This window comes from Gopherus flavomarginatus, chromosome 2 (assembly GCF_025201925.1).
Source record: "Gopherus flavomarginatus isolate rGopFla2 chromosome 2, rGopFla2.mat.asm, whole genome shotgun sequence".
Taxonomy (NCBI): domain Eukaryota; kingdom Metazoa; phylum Chordata; order Testudines; family Testudinidae; genus Gopherus; species Gopherus flavomarginatus.
Genome location: NC_066618.1, coordinates 192,353,012 through 192,377,922, shown reverse-complemented (window position 1 = coordinate 192,377,922; position 24,911 = coordinate 192,353,012). Strand labels below are relative to the sequence as shown.

At 38.6% G+C, this 24,911-nt stretch overlaps 2 protein-coding genes across 6 annotated transcripts in view; one reads left to right on the top strand and one right to left on the bottom strand.

Moving 5' to 3' along the window:
* Nucleotides 1-24,911, bottom strand: part of CARMIL1 (capping protein regulator and myosin 1 linker 1) — a 280,248-nt gene that overhangs the window by 77,666 nt on the left and 177,671 nt on the right. For all 5 annotated transcript variants that reach the window (XM_050941772.1, XM_050941775.1, XM_050941773.1 and 2 more), the window contains exons 19-26: nucleotides 24,679-24,778; nucleotides 24,535-24,589; nucleotides 16,196-16,368; nucleotides 14,925-14,993; nucleotides 11,026-11,119; nucleotides 6,671-6,769; nucleotides 4,170-4,298; nucleotides 3,735-3,866 (exon numbers count right to left, since the gene is read on the bottom strand). In XM_050941772.1, coding sequence (XP_050797729.1) covers nucleotides 3,735-3,866; nucleotides 4,170-4,298; nucleotides 6,671-6,769; nucleotides 11,026-11,119; nucleotides 14,925-14,993; nucleotides 16,196-16,368; nucleotides 24,535-24,589; nucleotides 24,679-24,778 — 851 coding nt within the window. The remainder of the gene's footprint in view (nucleotides 1-3,734; nucleotides 3,867-4,169; nucleotides 4,299-6,670; nucleotides 6,770-11,025; nucleotides 11,120-14,924; nucleotides 14,994-16,195; nucleotides 16,369-24,534; nucleotides 24,590-24,678; nucleotides 24,779-24,911) is intronic.
* The window catches only part of LOC127045612 (uncharacterized), a 251,489-nt gene that overhangs the window by 90,490 nt on the left and 136,088 nt on the right, over nucleotides 1-24,911 (top strand). The gene's annotated exons all lie outside the window — the stretch shown is intronic.

Here is a 24,911-nt window from a genome sequence, read left to right as displayed (position 1 = left end):
GAAATCAATATATTTGAAAATGTGGAAAAACATCAAAAATATTTAATACATTTCAATTGGTATTCTATTGTTTAACAGTGAGATTAAAAGTGTGAGTAATCACAATTAATATATATATTAGGGCTGTCTATTAATCACAGTTAACTCACGCAATTAATTCAAAAAAATTAATTGCAATTAAAAAAAATTAAAACCTATGCTCAATTTTTTTAACCCCCTGCTCTACCCCCCATTTTTAAAAAAAAGAAAAAAAAGAAAAAAAAAAGGAAGAAGGGCTTTTGTGCTTCCCTGTTGGAAGTCTTCCTTCCATGTGGGCCTGAGAGCAAAGTCAGACGTGTGTGGACTGATCCCCGCTGTTGCTAGTGCTCGCAATTTTATCGCAAGTCTCAATATATTAGGTGTTTTTCTTAAAGCCCAGCTCCTGGAATCAAGCGATTACACATGAGAATCTCAACTTCCATTTAAAAAAAAAGAAAAAAGTTTCTTGCCCTCACAGCTGCAGAGAAAAGCTAGAAAATGTGAACACTAACATTTCCAAAGGAGACAAAAAGAAACTAAAATCTTATATACATAGGTGTGTGTGTATCTATGCATATCATGATTTGTAAGCCAATCCCATGATTTTTGAGGCCCGACTCAAGACTTGTGAATGTGTGGGCCTGGCAAAACCATCGCACTCCTCTAGACTCCCTCAGTTTTTCCATATCCTTCCTGAAGTGTGGCACCCAGACCTGGACACAGGACTCCAGCTGAGCCTCACTCATGCCTAGTAGAGTGGGACAATTCCCTCCCATGGCTTACATACAACGATCCTGTTAATACACCCCAGAAGCATATTACCCTTTTTTGCAGCTGCATTGCACTGTTGACTCACATTCAATTTGTGATCCATGATAACTCCCAGATCCTTTTTCAGCAGTACTACCACCTAGCCATTTATTCTCCATTTTGTAGCTGATTTGATTTTCCTTCCTAAGTGAAGTACTTTGCACTTGTCTTTATTGAATTTCATCTGGTTTAATTCAAACCAATTCTCTAGTTTGTCAAGGTCACTTTGAATTGCAATCCTCCCAGTTTGATAACATCTGCAAATTTTAAAAGCATATAATTCACACCATTATACAAATCACTGATGAAAATACTGAACTGCACCAGAGCCAGGACTGACTCTTGCGGGACCCTACTATATACATCCTCCCAATCTGACTGCAAACCATTAATAACTACTCCTTTGGTTGTACACCTACCTTATTATAATTTCATCTAGGCCCCATTTCCCTAGTTTGCTTATGAGAATGTCATGCGAGACAGCATCAAAAGCCTTACTAAAATCAACATAAGGTCTCTTCTGGCCTTAAAATCTATGAGTCTCAGGTGTTTCTGAGGAGGTTTGGACGAAGCTGTCCCCATGGCCATATAAGAGTCTCTTCTCTTGCTTCAGGATCTTGTCTCTTGCCTGAGGTCTTCATTGGCTGAATAAAAGAACTGTTGGGTTTCTTGCATCAGCAGGTGACTTTGCCTGGCAGTGATACTCTGCAGGAACTTGCAAAGTATTTTCTAGGAGCTCAGCTGTGATTTCTATTTCCCTGGCTGACTCACTAACTTTAAATTGCTTATTTTTCTTCCACTCCTCCCTTCACCTCCCCTATCTTCTGTTTCAGGTAAAAATCCCATTTCCCATTTGTTCAAAGGTAGGGTGATCAGACAGCAACTGTGAAAAAACGGGACAAGGGGTGGGAGGCAATAGGTTCCTATATAAGAAAAAGTTCCAAAAAACGAGACTGTCTCTATAAAAACAGGATATCTGGTCACCCAATCAAAGGTTCTTTGGTGACCGTTTCCAGCTTTCACCAGCTACTTCCCAAGAAGGTGTGCTCTTGTTGCTATGGGAACTGAAGTAAAAACCAGAACTCCAAATACTTCTGGCACAGTTTCTGTCCTGAGGACAATAATGCCAATAAGGCTGATTTACATAAGCCTCCTATCAAGGTTCACAAACGATAAATGCCAAGAAAGTTCTTGAACCATCAGAAACAATCCAAGAAAACAAAAAAATGATTAATCCCCTTCTCAAATTAAAGAAAAAAAAAATCTTCAGCCTGACCTGGAAGATTGACACCTAAATATATATACAGGAACTTCATTTCATATCTACCTATAAGGCACCTAGCAGATCCCTGGTTCTATACAAATAATAGAAGTAATTGTAAAAGGATATTAAACTTGATCTAAAAAAGTGCCATTTGCTTTCAAGATGTGTAAGCGTAAATGCCTCAATCTTAAACCACAATACAACCAAGCAATGCTTCTGTAAATGAAATTCTAAATGTAGCTTTTCTTTGACAAAGCTGTTTAAAATGCACAGGGCTTTCTTAAATGCATCGGTCCTGCACAGAGAACAGAACCAATTATTCATATTTCAATGACTAAGCCTGGAAACTCTATAGTCAAGGACCCTGTGGAGAGATTAGCTTCACCTCTACAAGCTCTTAAGCAAAAAGAGATTTAAAATAAAAACTGATACATAGAATCCTCACCTTATTATATGTAAAGGGGAGAGGGGAATAAAACAGTCCATAATCCGCAACATTTTCCTCCTCATTAACTTTTTTAATTTAGGAAAAAGTAATTAGTAATGTGCTATTATTATTGTTCTTCACTACATTCCCACTGACTAATGCATTTTATTTTTGTCTCAGAAGTCTAATCTGCATTTTCAGATTCTTTGATAAATTTAAATATAGTCAAACATAGCCTAGCTGCTTACTGGTGAACAGGAGTATGGTATGAATGGGTTAATCCCGCCCCCTCCCCAACAACATTCTTATACTTTTCAAATGTTCCTTCACAGAATTGCAAAAATCTTCCATCTTGCCCCTTTGCCGCACATAATGCAGATCTCTTTTTTTTTAACATCTGAACTATGTGGGATGCACATCTCTTCCTCAGCTCCTTTAACTACATCACAGGACCTAGTGTATAGTTTCAAATGATTAAGCAAGTGGGAATCTGAGTGACTGCAGATCATTAGGGATTAATTCCCATTTGAAGAATTGTAGGTTTGGTAAGAAACATTTAAAAGGATCCCCTTGAAAAGATGGACAGCAACTAACTAGTCACTCCTGGAAGGAAGACTTGTGGTAAATACATGCAAGCCAAAAGACAGAAGTGAAATTGATGGGACTGATTTACAGACCAAGCTTCTGCTGACAGATCTTCCCCAGCAGCGGAGTCTTCACAGCATATGCTGCTCACAACTTCCGCTCTATTGGGGCACCCAGACTGACAAGTACATCCTATAAAGTTGCTAGGGACTTTCTAGGGTGCCTGGGAGATTCACTCACAGCATAACTCTCCTGCAGTCTCAGCTGCAACCTAGAAGTTGCCCTCCTCTGGCAAAACCACAAGACAGGGTGGAGGTGCCAATAACTGGCTTGATACAAGGTGGTGTATCCCTCCTCCTTTTATTTCTGTGCCAAACATTTAAGTTAATTTTGTACTTCTTACTAAGAAAATTTTCTTAGTGATTAGCCACCCAGGCAATAAGCACATCATATTCCAAAACTAATATCAAGAATACAATTGAAGTTTGATGGGTTTTCTAGTTCTCGTAATGTGCTTGAGATATACTCTTTTGTTCACAATAGCAATGGAAAATCTTGATGCAATTGCACACCTCTGTTTAGTATCATTTGTATATGCAAAGTATATTAGAAAAAACCCTATATGCAGACCTTAAGTTGTTCATCCACAACCCTTGTGACTTCCCCAGCCATGGATTCCAATGTCTCCTGTATCGGACTGGATAATGAGCCATTCACTCCTGCCCAAGAAGCTCCACCGAGATGGTACAGATTTGGTAATAGCTGTAGGATAGATATTACAACTTTTAAAGTTAGCTTTCAGCCAACTACCGTCAAACCTGAACAAACTGATGGAAATGACTACATTCATTTAAATATTTATTAAAAGTTCATTTTTTTAAACAATAACCAGTTCAGATAATCTGAAAAACACTCTCATGTGATATATTATTATAGGCTCTGGAAAAAGAGAGGGACTTTGTATGTACTTAAGTGCTTTGCTGAATCAGGGTTATAGTCTTTTATGACGCTTTTTATACTAGCCTCCTCAGCGTAACCAACTATTAAATGCTCAGAAGGGCTTACTGTTTTGGAGTTCTTAGCATCCCGCATAAGCCTTTCTGCAGATTTCAGGTCATCCTGTACCGCATCCACACCACAATTTCTTAAGGAGTTGAGATGATCTTGCACTTTAACACATATTCTGTCAATCATCTACTCAGAACAAAAATAAAAAATGAAGAGGAAATAGCAGATGTAAAAACAGACAAGGGGTCAAATTGCCAAGAAGTGTCGCTGAACAAACAAAAAGTTAAATATCAGTCTTTGTGGGATTCAGCCCAGATTCCAAAACAAAATGAAGATGGTGGAAATTGCTGTTGGGATGCAAAAGCTCTAGAAATGCATGATCGGAGTCTGTGTGTACACATATGTTCCTGGTTTAAAGAATTTATATATATTTCTTACTATAGTAAAAAAGGTCCAAACAAACCACTGCCATATTCTTTATTAATTGTTTATTATTATTAATTTTGTTTTTCCCCACAGCTGTATGTTATCTTTTTAGGGCTGGGGTGGGGCTGTTTTGTTTTTTGGCATGGCAAAAAAATGACCGACCGACCTTAAAACTGAATTGTTCCAAGAACTTGGACAGTAACACTAAGCTCCCCCCACAACCATTTCAAACAAAGCAATGATTTCTATTGTCTGAACAAAACATTACTGTGTAAGCACTGAGAATTTCTTTAGCAAACTAGAGATTTTCAGTCACAAAGAATACTCATTTGGGATCTATGGCTACCAAAGCAGAAAGCTGCACCAGATCTTTCACAATGCACCATATCAAGCTTTAAATATTTATTTGTATCACATGCTCAATACTTGTTTTCAATACAAAAAATATTCCAAGCACAGAATGGGAATGTAGTGTAGGTGTGCCTTTATGAGATGCGCAAGACAGACCAATATGTCTGGCAGGCACGAGTGAGGATGTGTTTTGTTTAACAAGCACTTGTGACAAAAGGAATTGGGGGTGGGGCCACGAAGCACTTATAAAAGTACATAGGCAATACAGAGAGTTTAAGTGAATTCATTAAAATTGGCTATTCATCTAACATGTTGAAACCCCTACTAAGTACATGCATGATCATGTAATATTTGCAGTTTGAAAAATGTTGAATCTATAACTAGTACAGCAGTGTGTCCGCAGCATCTTCCTTCTTCGCTGCTCTACAGTGCTTCTCCTCTTCAAAGGGCTTACAAACAACTTAATAACTGTTAGACTGGGGGGAAGTTCCATTGCTTGGATAATTTAAAAACTGGACTGGACAAATCAATGGAGAATATACTGGGTGAATAATCATGCAGTGACACAGGATGAACTAGATGATTTACTCCTGATCACATACCATATAGAAGTAATTTATATATAGCATAAAAATAGTGAAGATGAACTCCCTGGAGGTTCTGTAGTTACACACATTTATATATATGGAAGAGTGTGTGCGCTTTTATTCCGGGGGAAAAAAGGGGAAATGATTAAGTTGTAAAAAGATCTAAACAATGTCACAGGAAATTATTTACATGAAAAAGATGGTAATGGAATAGATGAATGACAACTAAAATAAAATAAAAAGGCATTGTCTTTGCAGTTTTTAATACCAGTACATCCTTGTGCATCATTTTCTCTGTCAAGAGGGTGGAAAATTGTTTCAGGCTCTAATAATACAATGTTGTCACATCTACTTTGTCACATAATGGAGGGAGAAGAAAAAACTTCAGAATCAAAAGTCAGAAAAAGATTGTAAAGATAACTCAAGGAGAGGCAATTGTTTTACTGATTTCACTAAGGATTAGGACAAGTGCCCCCCCCCCCCGCCCCCCAGCTCCTCTTTCCTCTAAGCTGCTCTGCTCCTCCATTAGCTTTGGAGTTTCACTGGAATACCAAGCAGGTTAGACAGTTTCAAAGTAAAAGCCATTTTGTCACATCCAATTTCTGCCACCCTGCTCTGGTGGTGTATAGGAGATGTAAACAGCCTGTAAGAAGCCAAGAAAGACTTGCCTGGGGGTGAGCACTGTGTTGGGCTGCCAAGGATCACCCTACACCCCCTTTGCTGGCCCTCCTGCAAGCTCTAGTGTAGGAGGTATGCCATAGTGAGAGGTGCCAGAATTATAGCACTTGCCATCAAAGCCACTCTGGCTTCTGTTGCACTAGAGCACCACTCATAACTTCCTAAGTTACACGTGGGCCTTTTTAGTCCATGCAGCAGCCCAGAACCTGGAGGGTACAAAGGGAGCTTAAAGTCACCCTTTTCCTCACTTCCCCTACAGAGAACGTGACACTCCCTCTGTCTCTCGCGCTCAGTTTAGGTTTTTGCACAGCATGTGTCCATGTGGTACGTAAGTGCTTCCGCAAAAACATGGTTTTTCTGCAGCTTCCATAGTACAGAATTTGGCAGTGACAGCCTTTTTGAAAACCAACCAGGCCTTAAAAGCCAAATGCTTCTTTCAGATGTAAATAGAATAATTTGGCCCCGAGACAGCTGCTTAACACTAGAAGAGCTATCAGCAAAGCACAAGGCTCTCACCTGTTGTGTGGTGCTGGTTACAATGCCCTGCTGCAGCCTGTATGCCTGCTCCTGTAGGTATTTTCTGGTCTCATGATTACGAAGCAAGTAGTTTTCTATCTAAAAGTAAAAGTCAGATTAGGATACTGCTTCTACTCTCCCCATCTTTCACTTTCAATACTGTCAGTACATTAAAAAACAAACAAACCAGGATAAGAGAAATAATTGCCTTTTAATACAATTTTGCTCACAGGACTTAAACTTTATTCCATAGGGCTCACCACCGAGCAGCATGTATGCAAACATTCTCTCACTTGCAAGGCTCAGGCTACAACTATGTCTAATGATTTCTGACTTATTTCTCTCTTTCAAGTGAACTTTTACTATCTAGGCGCTGATTCAGAAAAGTAGTTAAGCATGTGAGTAGTCCCACTGACTTCAAATGGGATTGTTCACTAATTTAAACTTAGGCATGTGCTTAAGTATGTTGCTGATTTGGGGGCCTTGAAGAGTTATAAAATTGAGAGCTATTAGGTGCAAATAAACAAATACACCTCTACCCCGATATAATGCGACCCAATACAACACTAATTTGGATATAACGCGGTAAAGCAGCACTCCAGGGAGGACAGGGCTGCGTGCTCCAACAGATCAAAGCAAGTTCGATATAATGCGGTTTCACCTACAACATGGCAAGATTTTTTGGCTCTCGAGGACAGCGTTATATTGGAGTAGAGGTGTAATAAAACACTTAACCCTTTATCCACCTCAACATATACCTAACATTTTTCCATGTGATATTTAAATATTCTATGCAGTCCTCTGCAAGTAGGAAACAAAGTGACAACATATTTTCATATCACACAGATAAACCTAAAAAAAGCCATTGGGAAAAGTGTGAACAAATAAACTTGCAGAAAAACACAAAACCTGCTTATATAGGTACATCTTTTTATAACAGCACTTCTATGCTACCATAGAGCTCTCAGCTGTGCCATGATAAACCCTTGCTTTACAATATTGTATAAAAGTAATTGATTTCAAGTTACAAAATTTCTATCAAGCATCCTGGTGCATGAGCATCTTTTTGTTTAAAAAACAAAGCGACATATCATTAAAATATCTATTTGGACCTTAATTATTGGCACACTAAAATGTCCCCATGACGGTGTACCCCATAATGCTTTATGGAAATATGCTTATAGATCTAAATATGACATAACTGGAATCTATTTTATGCTAGATATGCCATGTAACATATCTCTGCAAAGGTTACGATCTACTGGATATATTTATCCTATTTGTATGCATGTATCATTTTTGTATTCAAAGTTATGAATATTGGCTGTGGACTTGTTTGATTTTAAGTAGCCTTATTAAGGCATTTGGGTCAGCCTCTAAAGAAAGGAATTTGCAAGTTAAGTGCCCCATCAAGGAACACTTAATGGACAATGGATCTTGGAAGACTCCAGTCCATGTAAGAAGTCTACCTGAGGATCCTCAAGGTAGTATGTGAACAATGGCTGCCGCCTGTAAGCTCTGAGTCATGCCTGGACATCTGGCTTGCCCACGTGACTCCAAAATTGCATCTTGTAGCTGGGATTCTACACTGGGGAGGGAAGGGAACTACTCACAAGAGAAAGTCTATTTAAGCCCCTGGAAACCCTCAATTTTGTCTTCAGTTGGCTCAAGAGATAGCCTCTCCACCCCCAAAGGATACCTGAAAGAAACTGGATCAAAGAACAGTAATCATGGGGTGGGGGAAGTGTGAGTGATTGCTGGACCCAGACTAGGAGGAGGCTAGTCTGTAAAAGAAGCTTATTGGAACATCTCTGAGGGTAAGATGTCATCTGTAATCATTGTCTTACTGTATTAGGTTTAGACTTGTGTGTTTTATTTTATTTTGATTAGTAATTTACTTTGTTCTGTCTGTTACTTGGAACCACCTAAATCCTATTTTTTGTATTTAATAAAATCACTGTTTACTTATTAATTAACCCAGAGTATGTATTAATACCGGGGGAGGGGGGCGCAAACAGCTGTGCATATCTCTCTATCAGTGTTACAGAGGGTGAACAATTTATGAGTTTATCCTGTATAAGCTTTATGCAGGGTAAAATGAATTTATTTGGGGTTTGGACCCCATTGGGAGCTGGGCATCTGAGCACTGGAGACAGGAACACTTCTTAAGCTGTTTTCAGTTAAGCCTGCAGCTTTTAGGTGACATTGTTCAGACCTGGGTCTGTGTTTGCAACAGGCAAGCCTGTCTGCCTCAAACAAGGCAAGGTTCTGGAGTCCCAAGCTGGCAGGGAAAACAGGCTCAAAGGTCGTCTCAACACCTCTGATGGCAGTCCCAAGGGGTTTCTGTGATCCACCCCGTGTCAGTCCCATTTTAGGTGTTTGCTTTACAACATCGATAAGTTGTAATATTTGCCTTAGTGTTTTCTTTACCTATTTTGTCGATGAAGTCTTCTTGATATGGCCAATTATTCATTTTTGCACATTTAATGTTTGAAAGTTGTCTAAAAGGGATGAACTATAATTTTTCTCTCTCTTTAAAACATTGTCTTTAACACCATGATGATCTATACTAGACATTAGAAGCATATAAGATACTATATACATTTCTTTTACAACTACTCAATCTAGTGTGAAAGCCTCAAACGACATCTTAAAGGATAATGGATATTTTAAAGTAGAGATGGGTCAATAACTAACTTTCCAATTCACTGTCAGTTCTGGAAAAAAATTTCATATTTGATGAAACAAAATTTCACTATGAATGACCACAAATAGGCATTGGGCCAGGGAAAAAAGAGCAAAATGACTCTAGCCTGATGGTGGGAAACCCATGTTCAAGTCCCTGCTTCAACCACTAATTATTTATACAAAGTGAAGTAGCTTCAACAGGAGATTGAGAGAGCCCAACTCAGTGACTTAGGAACTCTCCTGCAATGGTGGAGACTCAAGTTCAAATCCCTGCTCACCTAAGGCAGAAGTGGCAACGGACCCTGGATCTCCCGTATCTCAGATGAGAGCTCTAACCACCGGGCTAAAACTTATAAATTGGCCACCACCACCTTTGTTTTGTGGATGGCATCTAAGTCCCCCCCAAAGCATTTGGGCCAAAACTATTCAGTGAATTCATGTCAAATTTGCAAATAATTTAGGATCCACCAAAACAGCATTTTTCAACAGACCATTGACCTGAAAAATGTCACCCAGATCTACTTTAAACGTGACTATACTTTTTTGTTTCTTCATGATGTATAAAAAAAAACACCTGAAAAGTTGTTTAATAACAAAAGAAACCAAACAAACGGTTAACTAAAAAAATACGTTATATATACAGTGCATAAGTAAGCCGTAGAACTCATTGCCACAAGATAACATTGAGGCCAAGAGCTTCATTAGATTTTAGAAAGATCTCGCTTTCTCTTGATAAAAGGAATAACCACTGTTATAAAAATATTATAATCTGTCTAATGTAAAGGATATAAGCCCATACACTTCAGGTTTTAAAAAAGCAGAATTCAGATCATCCAAGTACATCATAAAGGTATTTTTCCTTTGGAAGGTCACTTCTCTGCAAGCTTTTTGGTTCATAAGGATCACATACTTATGTTACTTAATTACAGCTTTTGAGAGTTTTTATGCTCCCACCCTTATTAAAAAGTTGCAGACCATGTTTTTTTCCTGATAGATAAGATGACTCCTTTAGAGCTTGCATGACTGACTGTGTTAAAACCCAGTTGGTAGTTCTATAATCCATGAGATTTGGACAGCTACAGAAAATTTTTTGCCAACATAGTTCTCATCCAAAAGATCATTTCAGTTACATTAATTTTTGATGATGATGATGGTGTGTGTGTGTGTGTGTGTGTGTGTGTGTGTGTAACGTGAACACATCAAGTAAATATGCTGATATCTATCCATTAAACGAAAAATGAGTTTACATTCCACAACAGCCTCTCTCAATCTTTTGTGTCTTGTACTGTGCTGAGCACTCTCCATGCTTCAACAGCAATAAAATGCACATAACCATCTAAATTCATAGAAACATGCACACATGCCAATTTCTATCCATATATGCGCACACACACACATATTGTTTAATCAGTATTTCCTTATTTTGTGGTTCTTTGTTATTAAGCCATTGCATTCTATGGCTCTCACTTCAAATGAATCTTTTTGAAAACAGTCTTCCATGCAATCATGATTCTAGATTATCATAACCTGTCCACATGTTCATATGTGTCCATGTAAATAAAATACTCAATGAATCTAGCAAAGAATTCTTCCTCAGCCAAGCATGAATTCACAACCACTTGAAGTTATTACTCATTTTTTCTGAGAATGAATTGTATATGCAATACCTTTTGCAGAGCCTCTTCTGTTTTTTCAGGGTTTGTTTTAAGTGCTTGAGAAGCATCATTCATAGGTATTGGCATGAATCTTAAAGTATAATTCCTAAAACAAAACAAAAAACCAAATCTTTACTGTAATGAGAGATGGTAATCTAATTACTACATATAATTATAAGGAGTAAAGTAGCAAATAAAATCAGCTCCTAGTTTTTTTGCCAATAATTTTTTCCCTGATTTTGCAAACATCTGCACATCTGCAACTTTACTTTCATGAGTAGCCACACTAAAGTCAAGCACATGCATATTTGCAGGAATGGAACCTTACTCTTCTTTCTAGTTAGATAAAGGGGAAGATTTTCAAAGACACAAACGGCAGTTAGGTATCTAACTGTCTCTGAAAGTCAATGGGAGCTGGACACTTAACTTCCTTTTGTGTCTTTGAAAATTTTCCTCCTATATCTAATTAGAGATATACAGATATTTATACAGTAGGTAAAGATATGGACTTTCAATGAGAGTTGGATGACTATGCTGCCATTTATATTTTTGAAAACTTTCCCCACGGGGGATAGGTTACCTTTTTTCTCCTTACAAGAAATATCAGGAATTATCAGCTCCTACTGAATGGAGATAATCAGAAAGAAAGAGAGAATTCTACAAACAGCTTTGAAATTCACTATTTAAAATATTACTATATATGTAGCTACTTGAGCTACAACAAATTGCTGCATTTTTCTTTAATAGCAATTGCCAAAATATATATAGCATCAACTACAGCTCAGTATTATTTTATATAATTATTTCCTACATTTTATTGAGCTATCTTTCAAAAGAATTGTCCATACCACAAAAGCTTGTGTGTCTTCATGTACTACAGAATAGTCAATAACTGGCCGTCCATCAGGATGGACTATTTTTAAATGTCAGAGATAACAGAGCTCAAGATGGATAGTTGCTATGGAAGCTGTTGATTGCCTGACAGGTGAAAGTAACTGGCAGGGGAAAAAATTGCCTTTTTTTAAAAACATGTGGATTTTGAGCAGCTGTTTGTCATTTAATACAGCATGTTCAGTGCAGTCTATAATTACTAGCTCATATGCTACAATCAATAAGCAAAGGCTTGAGCCCCCCGGACATGAAAAAGATATGAAGCACAAGGAGACTCCATGGGCATAATCATGAAGCTAGAACTTTAGATGAACAGCCTCCTATGAAAAATTCTATAATCCATTTATTTCCCAACACACAAAATTGTTCTGGAATGTTAATTTATTTTCATCTCCGAATTAATCTCTAGGGGAAGAAAAGAATTTAAAGCTTGCATGAAACTTTGCTCATCAGAACAACCAATATTTATCCTCACACTCTACTTCTCTTTTCTTGGCTTCCTTTGAAGTCTCAAACATCCCTTCATGCTTGTTATTTTCCTTCTTAAAGCTCCATTGTTCTCTAATAATAAGAACAGATTTCCCTAATAACTCATTAATTCAATAAAGTCCAGTTCCAGGTTTAAAACACGGGTTGCTTTGCTTATCCGGTGTACTATTACGCTCCCTACCAACAAAACTTAAACAATTCTTTTAATATAGGTTTAAAGAGAAGCACTCAAAGGCCAGAAAGTGCTGAAGTGAAGGATGCCCATAGAACCTTATCTGCCTCTTTGTATCACACATTACAATAATATTACATGACATTGTCATATGGGATGTTTTCTCCAGGACTCCTGCCCCATACTGCACAGTTACTGCAATAACAGTTTAACATCTTCACTGTTCATTCTGTTCTAACATGAACAGGTTTATGGTCAGTTTACGCTTCCAGTTTTGTGATCTGAACTTGATACCACAGGCAAGGGAAGAGTTCTAGCTCCCCAGGGTACACACAGCACTTGCTTCTCGTCCTGCACTATTAGGCTTGGAAGTTGAGATATTTCTATTATAAGTTTTTACGGAAAGTCCTATAAAACGAGGACCATACATTTCTACAGAAATTTAGGCTCTGATTCAGAAAAGCACACAAGTCAATGCTTAAGTTCTACTAAAGCCAATGGAATGTAAGTATGGACCTTGTTGAATGGGGATAGACAACTACATTCCTAAGTGCTTTATTGAACCAGGGCCTTAATCGAATTCTAGAGAAATTACTCAACATTTTAAATAAAACTTTACAGACAATGGTATCCTTTCTGAATTTCTTTTGATTGAGCCTATAGAATTGCATAGCATAAATATCATTTTCACAGGATCTTCACATAAAAGGGGGAACATATATGTAATTTTGATGTTTTAAAAATGCATGTGTTATATATTGCTTTCCCTCCCTATCTCGTGCAATTAGGCGCATGGCACTACAGAAGCATGGCTTTGCCAATGTAGGGATACAAAAATGTAGTCTCAACAACATTTTTAAAAATATCTAATATTTTTACAATACATTGTTAAGGGTGGCATTTATCTTCTCCGAGAAAATTAGCAATGTCTCCTGTATTTCTGTGAAAATATGGAGGAAGATGTTCCCAATATGTCGTTGAGATGGATTTGTTTAAAGGCTAATTGTTTTCAGCAAACATTGACAGAAATCCCAGTCTTCAAAGTTTCAAGCTTCATTGTTCATGAGTTGGGTTGTGATACTGTCTGTGGTATTAAAACATTAGAGATGACAGATGACGACCTAAGCTTCCATGCTAAGTAAATGAGATGTAACCTCTATAAAAAGCAAGGGGATGCTATCTGCCCTGTTTATTTTTCCTGTCTAGTTCATTTCCTCTCGCTTTAGGATCCCTCTTCTGTTTATTTACTTGAGCATATCTGAAGGGGAAAAAGCACCTGATGTTAACCAGAAAATATTACATATTTTTCCTTTCAGACTTGTCCTGTAAATACATGTTCCTGCTCTATAAAGAAGAAAGATCTGCAAGCTGATAAATGACCTTTCCAAGTTCTGTTAATTATTCACTAATATCGCTGGAATCACTCCAAAATTACTTTCTTAATTATAGATCATTCCTATGAATTTCCTCCATCAGTGCAACTGATTCCATTTTGAAATGAAGCACAAAATGAAACAACTGAGGGAAATGAATGCATCCTATACCAATAACAGCAACCTGGTTGATGAGCTCAACTGCAAGAGTTATGATTCTACAGAGGATTAAGATACTACCTCAAATAGCTGTACATTTTTGCCAGACATCCTGTCTGGAGACTAGTAATTGTCTATTATCTTCACCTTCAAAAGAAACTCTTTGTTCCCCTGTCTATAGGATCTAATTACATGAAACAACTCCAAACCCTGCTTAATTTAAAATCTGCGTTTTCCCCTGAAAAACATAATAATCACATACAGAAAAGTGACAGAGATGGATATAGATCAAAGTGATTCAGCCTGTCATTGCTAATAGATGCCACTGCATCAGTGATCTCAATGATCCCAAAATTACACATCTTCATAGGGATTATAATGAACAACTGCAGTTCCTGAGACTCTCATTATTAGCTTTTACTTGATGACTACACAGACCAAAATGCTGATTTTATGGTGATGACTACTGGACACAGAGTTTCATTCAGACAACTAATTGCTTTTAAAGCACAAATTATGACTGCTAAGAACACAGATCTATGGCGAGAAAAGAGTTTATACAACCCCCTCCACATTTTTAACATTATTATCTAGTGCCTACCACTGGAGCATGGAAGAAGGAACAAAAGAGCCATTTCCCTCCCTTTTGAGCTCAGTGTGAGTGAATTCATCAGCTTTACTTTAGATTTAGTCCCAACAGGCCCAAAAATGAGAGGTGCTGAGCATCCTTAAATCCCATTGTCTCCCAGGTGAATTGCAGCTGCCCAGCACTGTTTGGAGATATTTCTTGATTTCCTCTCGCATCAGTTATCTTCCTTTAAACTTACTTTTCCATTGCCACTGCTATGTCCTGGAAGCCCTGTGCGGTGATATTATTCTTATCCCATATTACGGTTCTGTTGGGAAACAAAATTATAAAAAGGTCAGAGTCTGAATTAATAAAAACAGCTTCCCTTTTTAAACAAACTGAACAGAGTAGCAATCTATAATGCAGTTTTGTATTGTAAGGTTACGCAGTTGTGTGTGTCCAAAAATACACAGTAAAGGGCAAAATCATTTAGAAACATAAATTTAGCTACTCATTAAAACCTCAGAATATCAGAAATAAAGGACAGAGTTAGTAGGCTATTCTGTCTACCTTGCTTTCAATGTAGAATTGATCCCTGCATTATATTTAATATTGTAATAAATCAAAAGCAGCAACCTCACAAAAAATGACAACGCACGTTGATTGCTATTAATGTAAACCTACAGAGTCGAGATTTCTCAGTTACAGTACCCCCACCCCCACCATCTTTAAACTTTCCTCTTTGCAGACATGCACTGCAGTAGCCTTTCATTACAGCAGGAGTTCTCAACATTTTTCTTTTTGAGACCCCCCCCCCCAACATGCTATAAAAACTCCACGGCCCACCTACACTGCAATAACTGGTTTTCTGCGTATAAAAGCCAGGGCCAGCATTAAGGGGTAGCAAGCAGGGCAGCAGCCCGGGGCCCCACGGCTCAGGGCACCCCCTGAAGCTGAGTTGCTCAGGCTTCTGCTGCAGCCCCGGGTGGCAGGGCTTAGACTCTCTGCCCTAGGCCCCAGCAAGTCTAACACTGGTCCTGCTTGGCAGACCCCCTGAAACCTGCTCATGGCTCCCCCAGGGAAAACCAAGAGGAACCACAGAAGAAGCAGTTCTGAAATCCTGTTAGTTCTGAACTTTAATTAAAAGGATTTAGATTTTGCTTGAGGTATCATGAAAGGATTGTACCAATTCTTATTCTGTCTAAACTGGTTCCTCCACCCCTAACTGTGATGGGTGTGGTAAAATGATTTACATTAAACTTGAGATAGTCACCTTAAAGGAGAATTTCCAGATTTTTGTGGTTAAAAATTCTCATAAATAAATGTATTTATTTGTAAAGATTTTTGCAGGGAGAAAAGTACTTTATTTTTATTTTAAATAAAAAGGATGGTGATTGGGAAACTGATAACCCTGCAACGTGACTTCCCTGAGAGCTGCATAAGAGAAAACAGGAGAATGGGAGTGCTGGCAACAGGCATTATAACATTATTAAACATACAATCTTTCTAATGCGAATAAGGTTTTCATACCTGAGCTTGGTGTTTATCTGTAGGGCTTTTGCTAGCATCTTTGCTCCCATGTCTCCCATTCCGTTTCCACTAATATCCACTTTTGTAAGAGAAGTATTGCTGCCCAATGCATTGATAATTATGGTAAGCTCAGTCTTCAGCTTGGAATCGGCCAGGGATAGTGACTGCAAAGGCTGTGGAGTATATAAACAATGTAAACAACGAACAAGAGCTGAGAATGCATTCTAGAATACATCAACTAAAAGAGGGCTCTTACGGCTCCCTTACAAGTTAGTGAACCTCTCAAAAGGGTGGGGTGCAGGGCAGGGGGAACACTATGTATCAGATTCATCTCTGTGTTTACTGTAGCTATTGTAACACGATATAGTAAACAAACATAATGATCTGAGATCCTTGAAATACAATTAGAACTAGTCAAACAATCTGACAACTTTATTCCTGAAGTCCCTGGCTTACAGTACAGACCCGTTTACGCGCGGATGTCAGGAGTCAAGCCATCCCGACCGCGTGTTAAGAGGGTCATGCTCAAAAAGTGTCTATGATACACTTTAAAAAAACGCTGTTATTTTCTGCTCTTTCGTGCTCGCATTTTTTTTCTCTCTTACGAAGTCTGTCATTCACTGCATTTTGCTCCTCCATAAATCTTACATCAGTTCTACAGCACTAATGGCTTCTGTGGGCAAAATTTTGACCTTTCCAATGACATCCTCCTCCTCCTCGTCACTGTCATTTAGGCCTGCTTTATTAGAATTCTTGCCATTACTTTCGCAGTCTGACGTAGCCTCGCAGCCCATTAATATTTCAGGGTGTGTGTCTCTGTCTCTTTCATTCATGCTGCCTTGTAGAGTGTGTTAAGCTTTGAGGGCTCAGCCGAGTGCTAGTTCATCATTAGCAGTAAGGCATTCCCTGGGAAATATCCTGCCCTCTTCCACCCTTTGACTTCACCACCTCAACCAAGCTTCACAATCATCATTGCGGTGTACGGTATTAAATTGTTTGTTTAAAACTTATATAGTGTGTAGATATATAAAATATAGTCTTTTGTCTAGTAAGAAAAAATTTCCCAAGAACCTAACCCCCTCTATTTACATTAATTCTTTTAGGGAAATTTGATTCACTTAACATCGTTTTGCTTAAAGTAGAATTTTTCAGGAACATGACTACAACGTTAAGCGAGGAGTTACTGTATTTCCCTTTATTCAACAGTCACCAAGTTTATAACCCTTCAAAAAGTGAATACCCCTTTTAGAGACCAAAATGCTTGTACAGTACCTATCACTACGTGGTCCAGACCCCTTGTCACTACTGTATGACAAGTAACAACAAATTATAACCAAAAAGCATGTTGCATCGAGATGTATGTTTACAAAGAGAATGTATAAAGATTTGGAGGCATAGGAAGTTTATAATTAAAGAGCCTAACACTGACATAGCAATGCACTGATAATTTTAAATGACAGCTATCAAATAACTGTTAATTCTCTTAGTGCTTCCCTGTTCTATTCCCTTACGCAGTCAGAAAAATATTAACTTCACATTGGAATGCTACTGAGACTGGATGCACACGTTTAATTGAGATACTAAGTGCTTCTGTGACACAGTCACAGCAGAAAAAAAGGACACATGAACACACCAATCAGTCCAGCAGTACTTGCTTAAGCTACCCCACTGACACCAAGCAAAACAGAAACGTAAAATGCAGAGGATCATCACTACGTACAATTTTAATTATTCTTAAAAGGAGCAAATTCAACTGTCGTGGAGCTCGTTGTATAGTAAATGGACCATTTCTGAAAAGTGATTGATTAGCCCAGCAGTTTTCTTGTCTTGAAAAGTTATTTTCCTCTTAAACTTTGCTTAGGACTTGTAAGCTGCATTTGTTTAATTTTATAATTAGAAAAATAACCTTTGTGAACATAAAAATGCACACTTGAACTTTTCCCAGTATAAGCCTGGAGACATTTACCTCCCATTAAATAAAATTAATGCCATCACAGCATCCTTGGATTATTAAAGAATTGCTAGTCTGGCTAGAGCAGTCGTAACTCTAGTGATTTAACATATAAATTAGACTTGGTAGTGCTTGAATTATACATTTTTCAGAATAGGGGAAAAATTATTATACATTACAACCATTTTGGACCCTGACCCTGCACAATGCTGAATGTTTCCTGGAAGATAATGAGTAGGGCCCTGCCAAATTCACGGTCCATTTTGGTGAATTTCATGGTCATAGGATTTTTAAAAAATCTTAAATGTCACGATTTCAGCTATTTAAATCTGAAATTTCATGTTGTTGTAATTATAGGGGTTCTGACCCAAAAAGGAGTTGGTGGGGGAGGGTCGCAAGGTTATTGTAGGGGGAGGGGTGTGTGGTACTGCTACCCTTACTTCTGCACTGCTGCTGATCGCAGCACTGCCTTCAGAACTGGGCAGCTGGAGAGCAGCAGCAGCTGGCCAGGAATCCATCTCAGAAGGCATAGCCACTGCCAACAGCAGTGCAGATGTAAGATGTTATGGTATTGTATTGTCACCCTTACTTCTGTGCTGCCGCTGGCAGGGTGTTGCCTTCAGAGCTAGATGTCCCTCCAACAGTTGCTGCTCTCCAGGCCACTCTGCTCTGAAGTCAGCACAGAAGCGAGGATGGCAATACCACAACCCCCCTAAAATAACCTTGTATCCCCCCTGCAACTCTCTTTTGGGTCAGGAACTCCAATTTGAGAAATGCTGGTCTCCCCCGTGAAATCTGTATAGTATAGGGTAAAAGCAGACAAAAGACCAGATTTCATAGTCTGTGACGTGTTTTTCATGGCTGTGAATTTGATAGGGCCCTAGTAATGAGCACTCTCAACTCCAACTGGTCAGACCATGTCATCCTTCTTCAGATGTTCCCATAGTTCCCCTTCTCCACAGCATCAACTTCAAGCTTCTTGTCTTTACTTTCAAAGTCCTACAAAACTCCAACCTTTTTTGAATGGTACTGCCCTCCTTCCACCTCAATGATGCAAACGCGAATAATCCACTTCTCTACTCTTACTATAACTGTTTCTACGCTTTCTTCCTTGCCAAACTCTCAATGCATAGAACGCCTGCCCTACGCTGATACACTCGAACATCGCTTTCTCATTCGAATCCCTTCCCCTGAGACAGTGACAAGAAATGAGGCAACCAGGACATTTAAACATCGAGTATAAAAATGCCCTTATTTCTTCATGCTAGCCAATAGCCCTGAGTGAGTAGCTGTGTGACTTTATTTCTGTTACCCTGTCTCTCCACCTGCAGCTACTCCCGACTGCCATGTTAGCCCCACATTGCTTCCTGTCTGAAGCTGATTAGTTTGCCAGCTAGCTCCTCATGATGGGGTTCTTGTCTTTTATCTGCATTGTGAGCAATCTGATATACTCGAGTGCCATAAAGTAATTAATAATAATAATAATAATACTTGTGTCTCCCACTGGTTGAGGAATGAAGCTCATAACCCGAACTGATGCCCTGTGTGGGAATGAGTGATTTCAACAAGGCTTGCAGGAACAAATCCATTCATAATGGTCCACCTCTGAAGCTGAGGCTGATTCATTTTCACAAGTTGAGAGGGCAGTTATGCTTTCTGGTATTTTATTTATTTTCTTAAACAATTATCAACGTATTCAAATTTTTCAGCATTTAGTTAGGGAGCTCATCAGTTGCTCTGAAGAGCCTGATGTTTACTTAGGCTACGCAGTCAGAACTGGAGCATGTTGGGAATTATTTTTACAAAACGTCTCACATTGGAAAATGCCAATTCACTGAACAAAACTGTTCACTGGAAAGGGTCAGCTTTGACAAATTTCCTGTTTTGCCTTTTTTTTTTTTTTTTTTAAATGCTTTTTTGACATTTCTAAAATGAAAAATTTCAGGTTTTCGGGTTGAAACAACTATTTCTTAAGAAATTTAAATTAATGTATAGCTTTAAAAAAGGTCAAGAATCAAAACAATTGACCCAATCTGATTTGGAGGTGGGGGGCTGAGGATTTTTGCCTGATGAAAATTTTCAACATTTTTGCCATAATTTGGGATTGGAAATTTTTTCAATATCCTCCCAAGATGGGAGAACTGTTTCCTGCCTACCTCTATTTAAATACTGAAGGGAGAGTTTATAATCTGAAACAATCCCCTGCAGAATAATTCTTCAGCTAATTATACATACGGTATTGCCATGTTACAAATATAGACAGCATGTTATTTACAGTGCGAGATGCATTTAAACTCTTTCATTTTCACACTATTGATACAGAAGGAGGTGAATTACTAATTGGTTTTCTTGTATCTCTCCCTGCCACTACTGAATGAGTAATGAGTGAAATGCTTTAAGTGCTTTGATATTATGAGTGCAGAAATTCAGCCAGGAGTAAACATTACTCTACACAATCCAAAAAAAAAAAGAGAGAGATCAGGTGTTAAATATGCATGAGAATGCAATACCTGAACTGAATATTTCTTTTTTAAAAAATCCTATATAAATAGATGGGATTCTGCACAGACCATAAAAACTTTTATTCCCCAGCAGCACCCTATGATTTCAGATGCATATTGGGAGCTTGATATGAAACACATACTTTCTTCTTTCCTGCTGCAGGAAATGGATGCTGAACTGCTACATTAAACATCTTTTAAATTGATCTTATTCAGGGAAGGAATGGGGGAAAAACATTTCTTATAGTAAAGAATGTAATGAGAGACCATATGACATTTGGTACTGCTACACACTTGCTAGGTACACTTGGAAGGTTAATTATCAAATTCAATTTATTTAATCTAAGAATACAAATGCTTTAAAAAACACAAAGGACCCAATCCTGCAAGGTGCTGAGAATCTCCTGTAAAGGGCTGAGCACCCTTCACTGCCACTGACACCAGAACTGAGGGCATTCAGCCCCTCACAGGAGGTTCAATCATCAGTTTGAGTAATGTTTAGCCAGCAGTGCAGCATCCATTTTTCTGCAGCAGGAAAGAATAAAGTATGATAATTATATAGCCACTGAAATCTTACTGCGGTGGTAAGAAATAAAAGTTTTTATAGCCTGCACAGTAAAACATCTATTTATAGATTTTTAAAAATGTAAAATTAATGTATTGTATTCTCATGCATCTTTAACACCTGGTGTTTTGTTGTTTTTTTAAAAAATGGTGTACAAAAATGCTAGTGGCTGGTTGCATTTCTACAGTCATTATACCAAACTACTAATCATTTAAAGCATTTCATTCATTATTCATTCAGCAGAGGAGGAAAAAACAACAACAATTTGTCTACTGCTTTTCTATCAATGGTATGAAAACAACTGAGCCTTTAAAACACTACACAACTAAGTAACATGCTCTCTGTATTTCAACACAGCAATACCTCTGTTTAAACTATGTACAAATATCTGAAGAATTATTTTGCAGGGGTTCTTTCATATTATAAACTCTCCTCTCAGTGTTCTTAACACCAGGAACTACAAAACAGCAGATTCTTAACTAATGGTTGAAAAAGATTAACAGTTATGATTAAGAAAAACAAAAAGAGCTGAAAATGAGAGGCTCATTTTACAATATTGGTAAGTGTGTGAAAGTGAAGATGCCTCCATTTCAGAAGTACCTCACCATGGACAGAGAGTCATTCTTAGAGTCTATCTGAAACAACACATTCACACACAGGACAACAGAGTTTGGGCTTATGAGCTAGATCCTTCAGATACTAAACATGCATCTGATGAAGTGGGTATTCACCCACAAAAGCTCATGCTCCAAAACGTCTGTTAGTCTATAAGGTGCCACAGGATTCTTTGCTGCTTTTACAGATGCTAGAAGACATTTTCATTATTGTTTTTGGCACCCAGGAATATATCAGGCACCTCACAATGCAAATTAATAATAAGATCCCTGCCCTGAGAAATTTACAAACATGATGCAAAGAGAGAGATAATAAAACAATAGGGTGGGATTAGGGGGAGTAGACACAGGATTACAGAAATAAGATCATATGGTTCTGCAGTGAAGAAGAGGTAGCATTTTTTCAAATGTCTAAATAAATGACTTCATTGGCTCACTTCCTTTGTCACTGGAAAAGGGTGTTTGAAGGCAGGAAGTGACTTAAGCAAGACATCCCTTGGGTATGGCAAATCGTGTGACTGCTCTAGACCCCGCGCTTTGGGGCCTCCTCCCTGGGCCAGTGTGATTGGCTGGCAGCTGAGACCCCGGACACGCAGGGCGGCACCCAAGACCCTGGGCATCCCCTGCACTCGTAGTTTCCACACCTATGGAGGGGGCTGATTTGTCCCAGGCTCCACATCCCGCTAGGGACAGCTCTGGACTTAAGAGAGGGTGAGGGCATGTTTTGTAGCAGTTCAGGACAGACATGGAAGAAAGCCTGAAGACAGCTGTCAGGTGAATTCAGATAAGTACGAAGGGGAGGAGCAGTTATACAGGGCCTTAAAAAAAAAGGATCTTGGAGTTGATGCTGAGGAGGAGAGTGAGTCAGCACAGGGATTCAAGAAGTGTTATGCCTGGTCTACAGTGGGCGGGGGGGTGTGTGATCAATCTAAGTTACACAACTTCAGCTATGTGAATACATGCAGACTAGATACAATAAATCGACCCCCGCTGGATTGATCACTGCCTGCCGATCTGGCGGTAGTGTAGACATACCCTTAGTCTCCGCATCATGCATGAAATGGAGAATACAGTACAAGAGCCAGGGTAGGCAGAGAGGAGAAGGCTATAACAATCGGCAGGAGATGGTGAGGGCCAGAATGAGCCACATAATTAGACCAGATGGACATAACAAAGACCTTAGAAGGAACAAATGGCGAGATTTGGACACCATGTAGATGTGCAGAGTGAGGGAGAAAAAAAAGAGCTGAAGATGAACCCCAGATTATGGGCCTCAGTGACAGCGAAGATGGTGTTATGCTCACCTGCAACAGAGAATAGGGGAGTGGATATGGTTTCAGAGGAAAGATCATGAGTTTATTTTTGGAAATGTTACGTGTGAGTTGATGGCAAATATCTGGGAAGAGATGTTAGAGATAGAGGATGAGCCACAGGGTTAGAAGGAGGGAGGCGGGGTGGGAATGGAGAAGTAAATTTGTATAGAAATGGGCAATGGAAGCAGCGTGAAGAGATTCAATTACTCACAGTAAGGGAGAGGAGCCAGGGGCCTAGGACAGAACCCTGTGTTACCCATATGAATAGAGGGAGTGAGAGGAGCAGCTGAGAGGTCAAGAAGGATGATGATGGAGTAGAGGGTTCTAAGATCTGGCCGGGAAATAATCAGTCATTAGAAACCTTGGGGAAAAAAAAAGCAGTTTCAGTGGAGTGGAGAAGACAGATGCCAGATTGGAGTAGTCCAGAAGGAGAGGAAATAGAAATGGGAATAAAGGAGGTAAGCCAGTACCTGGAGTCAAGAGTCAGTTATTTTTGGAGGATGGAGAAAGCAGAGCACATCTGTAATCTGAGGGTGACAGAGAAGAGAAGGGACTGAAGATGATAAACATGCTACAAAAACCTATATAGAGCAGAGCAGAGAGAGGTCAGCATCCCCAAGAAATCCCTTCTGGCCAACCCAGGTACAACTGCATATGAAAACAGGGGAGCACAGTCCAGCCAACAAAGGTTCTTTGGGAACTGGGGAAGGGTTGGAAAGGAAGACTGTAGGACAGGATGCCAATGGAGCACTCAATGCAAAGACACATTAAAATTACCCACTGAAATACTGTACTGAGAGAATGGCATTTCCCAACAACGTGAAGAATAATGAACTATAAAGAAAAAGCTTGCTTTAATTTCTTCTAGTTTTCTTCAGCGAAAGAGATTTTGGTGGGCAGATGCAGCAATTCTGTATGCTATTGAGCAAAAATGTTATCATCAAGAACAGTATGAGGAAATACCCATTCTGTATTCTGCAGCTGTTACCCCTCCCCATCACGCACCCTCAAAAAACCCTAGGGTTTCAATCATCTATTGAGAAATGAAAATGTCTAAAATCTGTGCTGCTAGGACTGTGTGACAAAAAAAACTAGGTTAAGAACTTCAAACATTTTGGAATAAAGTATTCTTCCAATGTGCATTGCCTATTACTGTATAAAGAGAGTTTTGAGCACGCACTATGTGAAAAACAGATCTCCCTTTAGTTATATGTAATCCCAATTACAATTTAAAGCTAATTTCTTATTTAACAAAACAAATATCAGAACTAACAATTTTTTTTATAATGTCAAAGTAACAGGCAGCACATAAATTCACAGTAGTAAACCAGGAGTAAACTGCAAGGATGATGCTACATAAATATGCATTATTACAGTAAGGTAAAAGGTACTCACTGAATCCTCATCTTGAATCATCTGTACTAAATTATCAAGTACAGGAGTAAGATTTCTGCAGGGCAAAAAGTGATGGAGACAATTAAATCAGCAGTTTTTTGCTATCAATTTTGCTAGTATTTATAAAAAAAATAAAAACCTTACTTGGATTTCATGTTGTTAAAGTTTTTGCCTAACGCCAAGTGTTTTATTGATCGATTTTTACTAAGCCAGATTACAAGTGTCGAGAGATCAGATTCTAGGCCTGTGAGGAATCAGATTAAATGCAGGATTAAATGCAGAATTAAAAACACACTCCATTTGCTAGACAGGTTTGAATCAACAAAACCACATTCATGTGAGTGACTTTACACCAACACGCCAATTTAAATGACTCT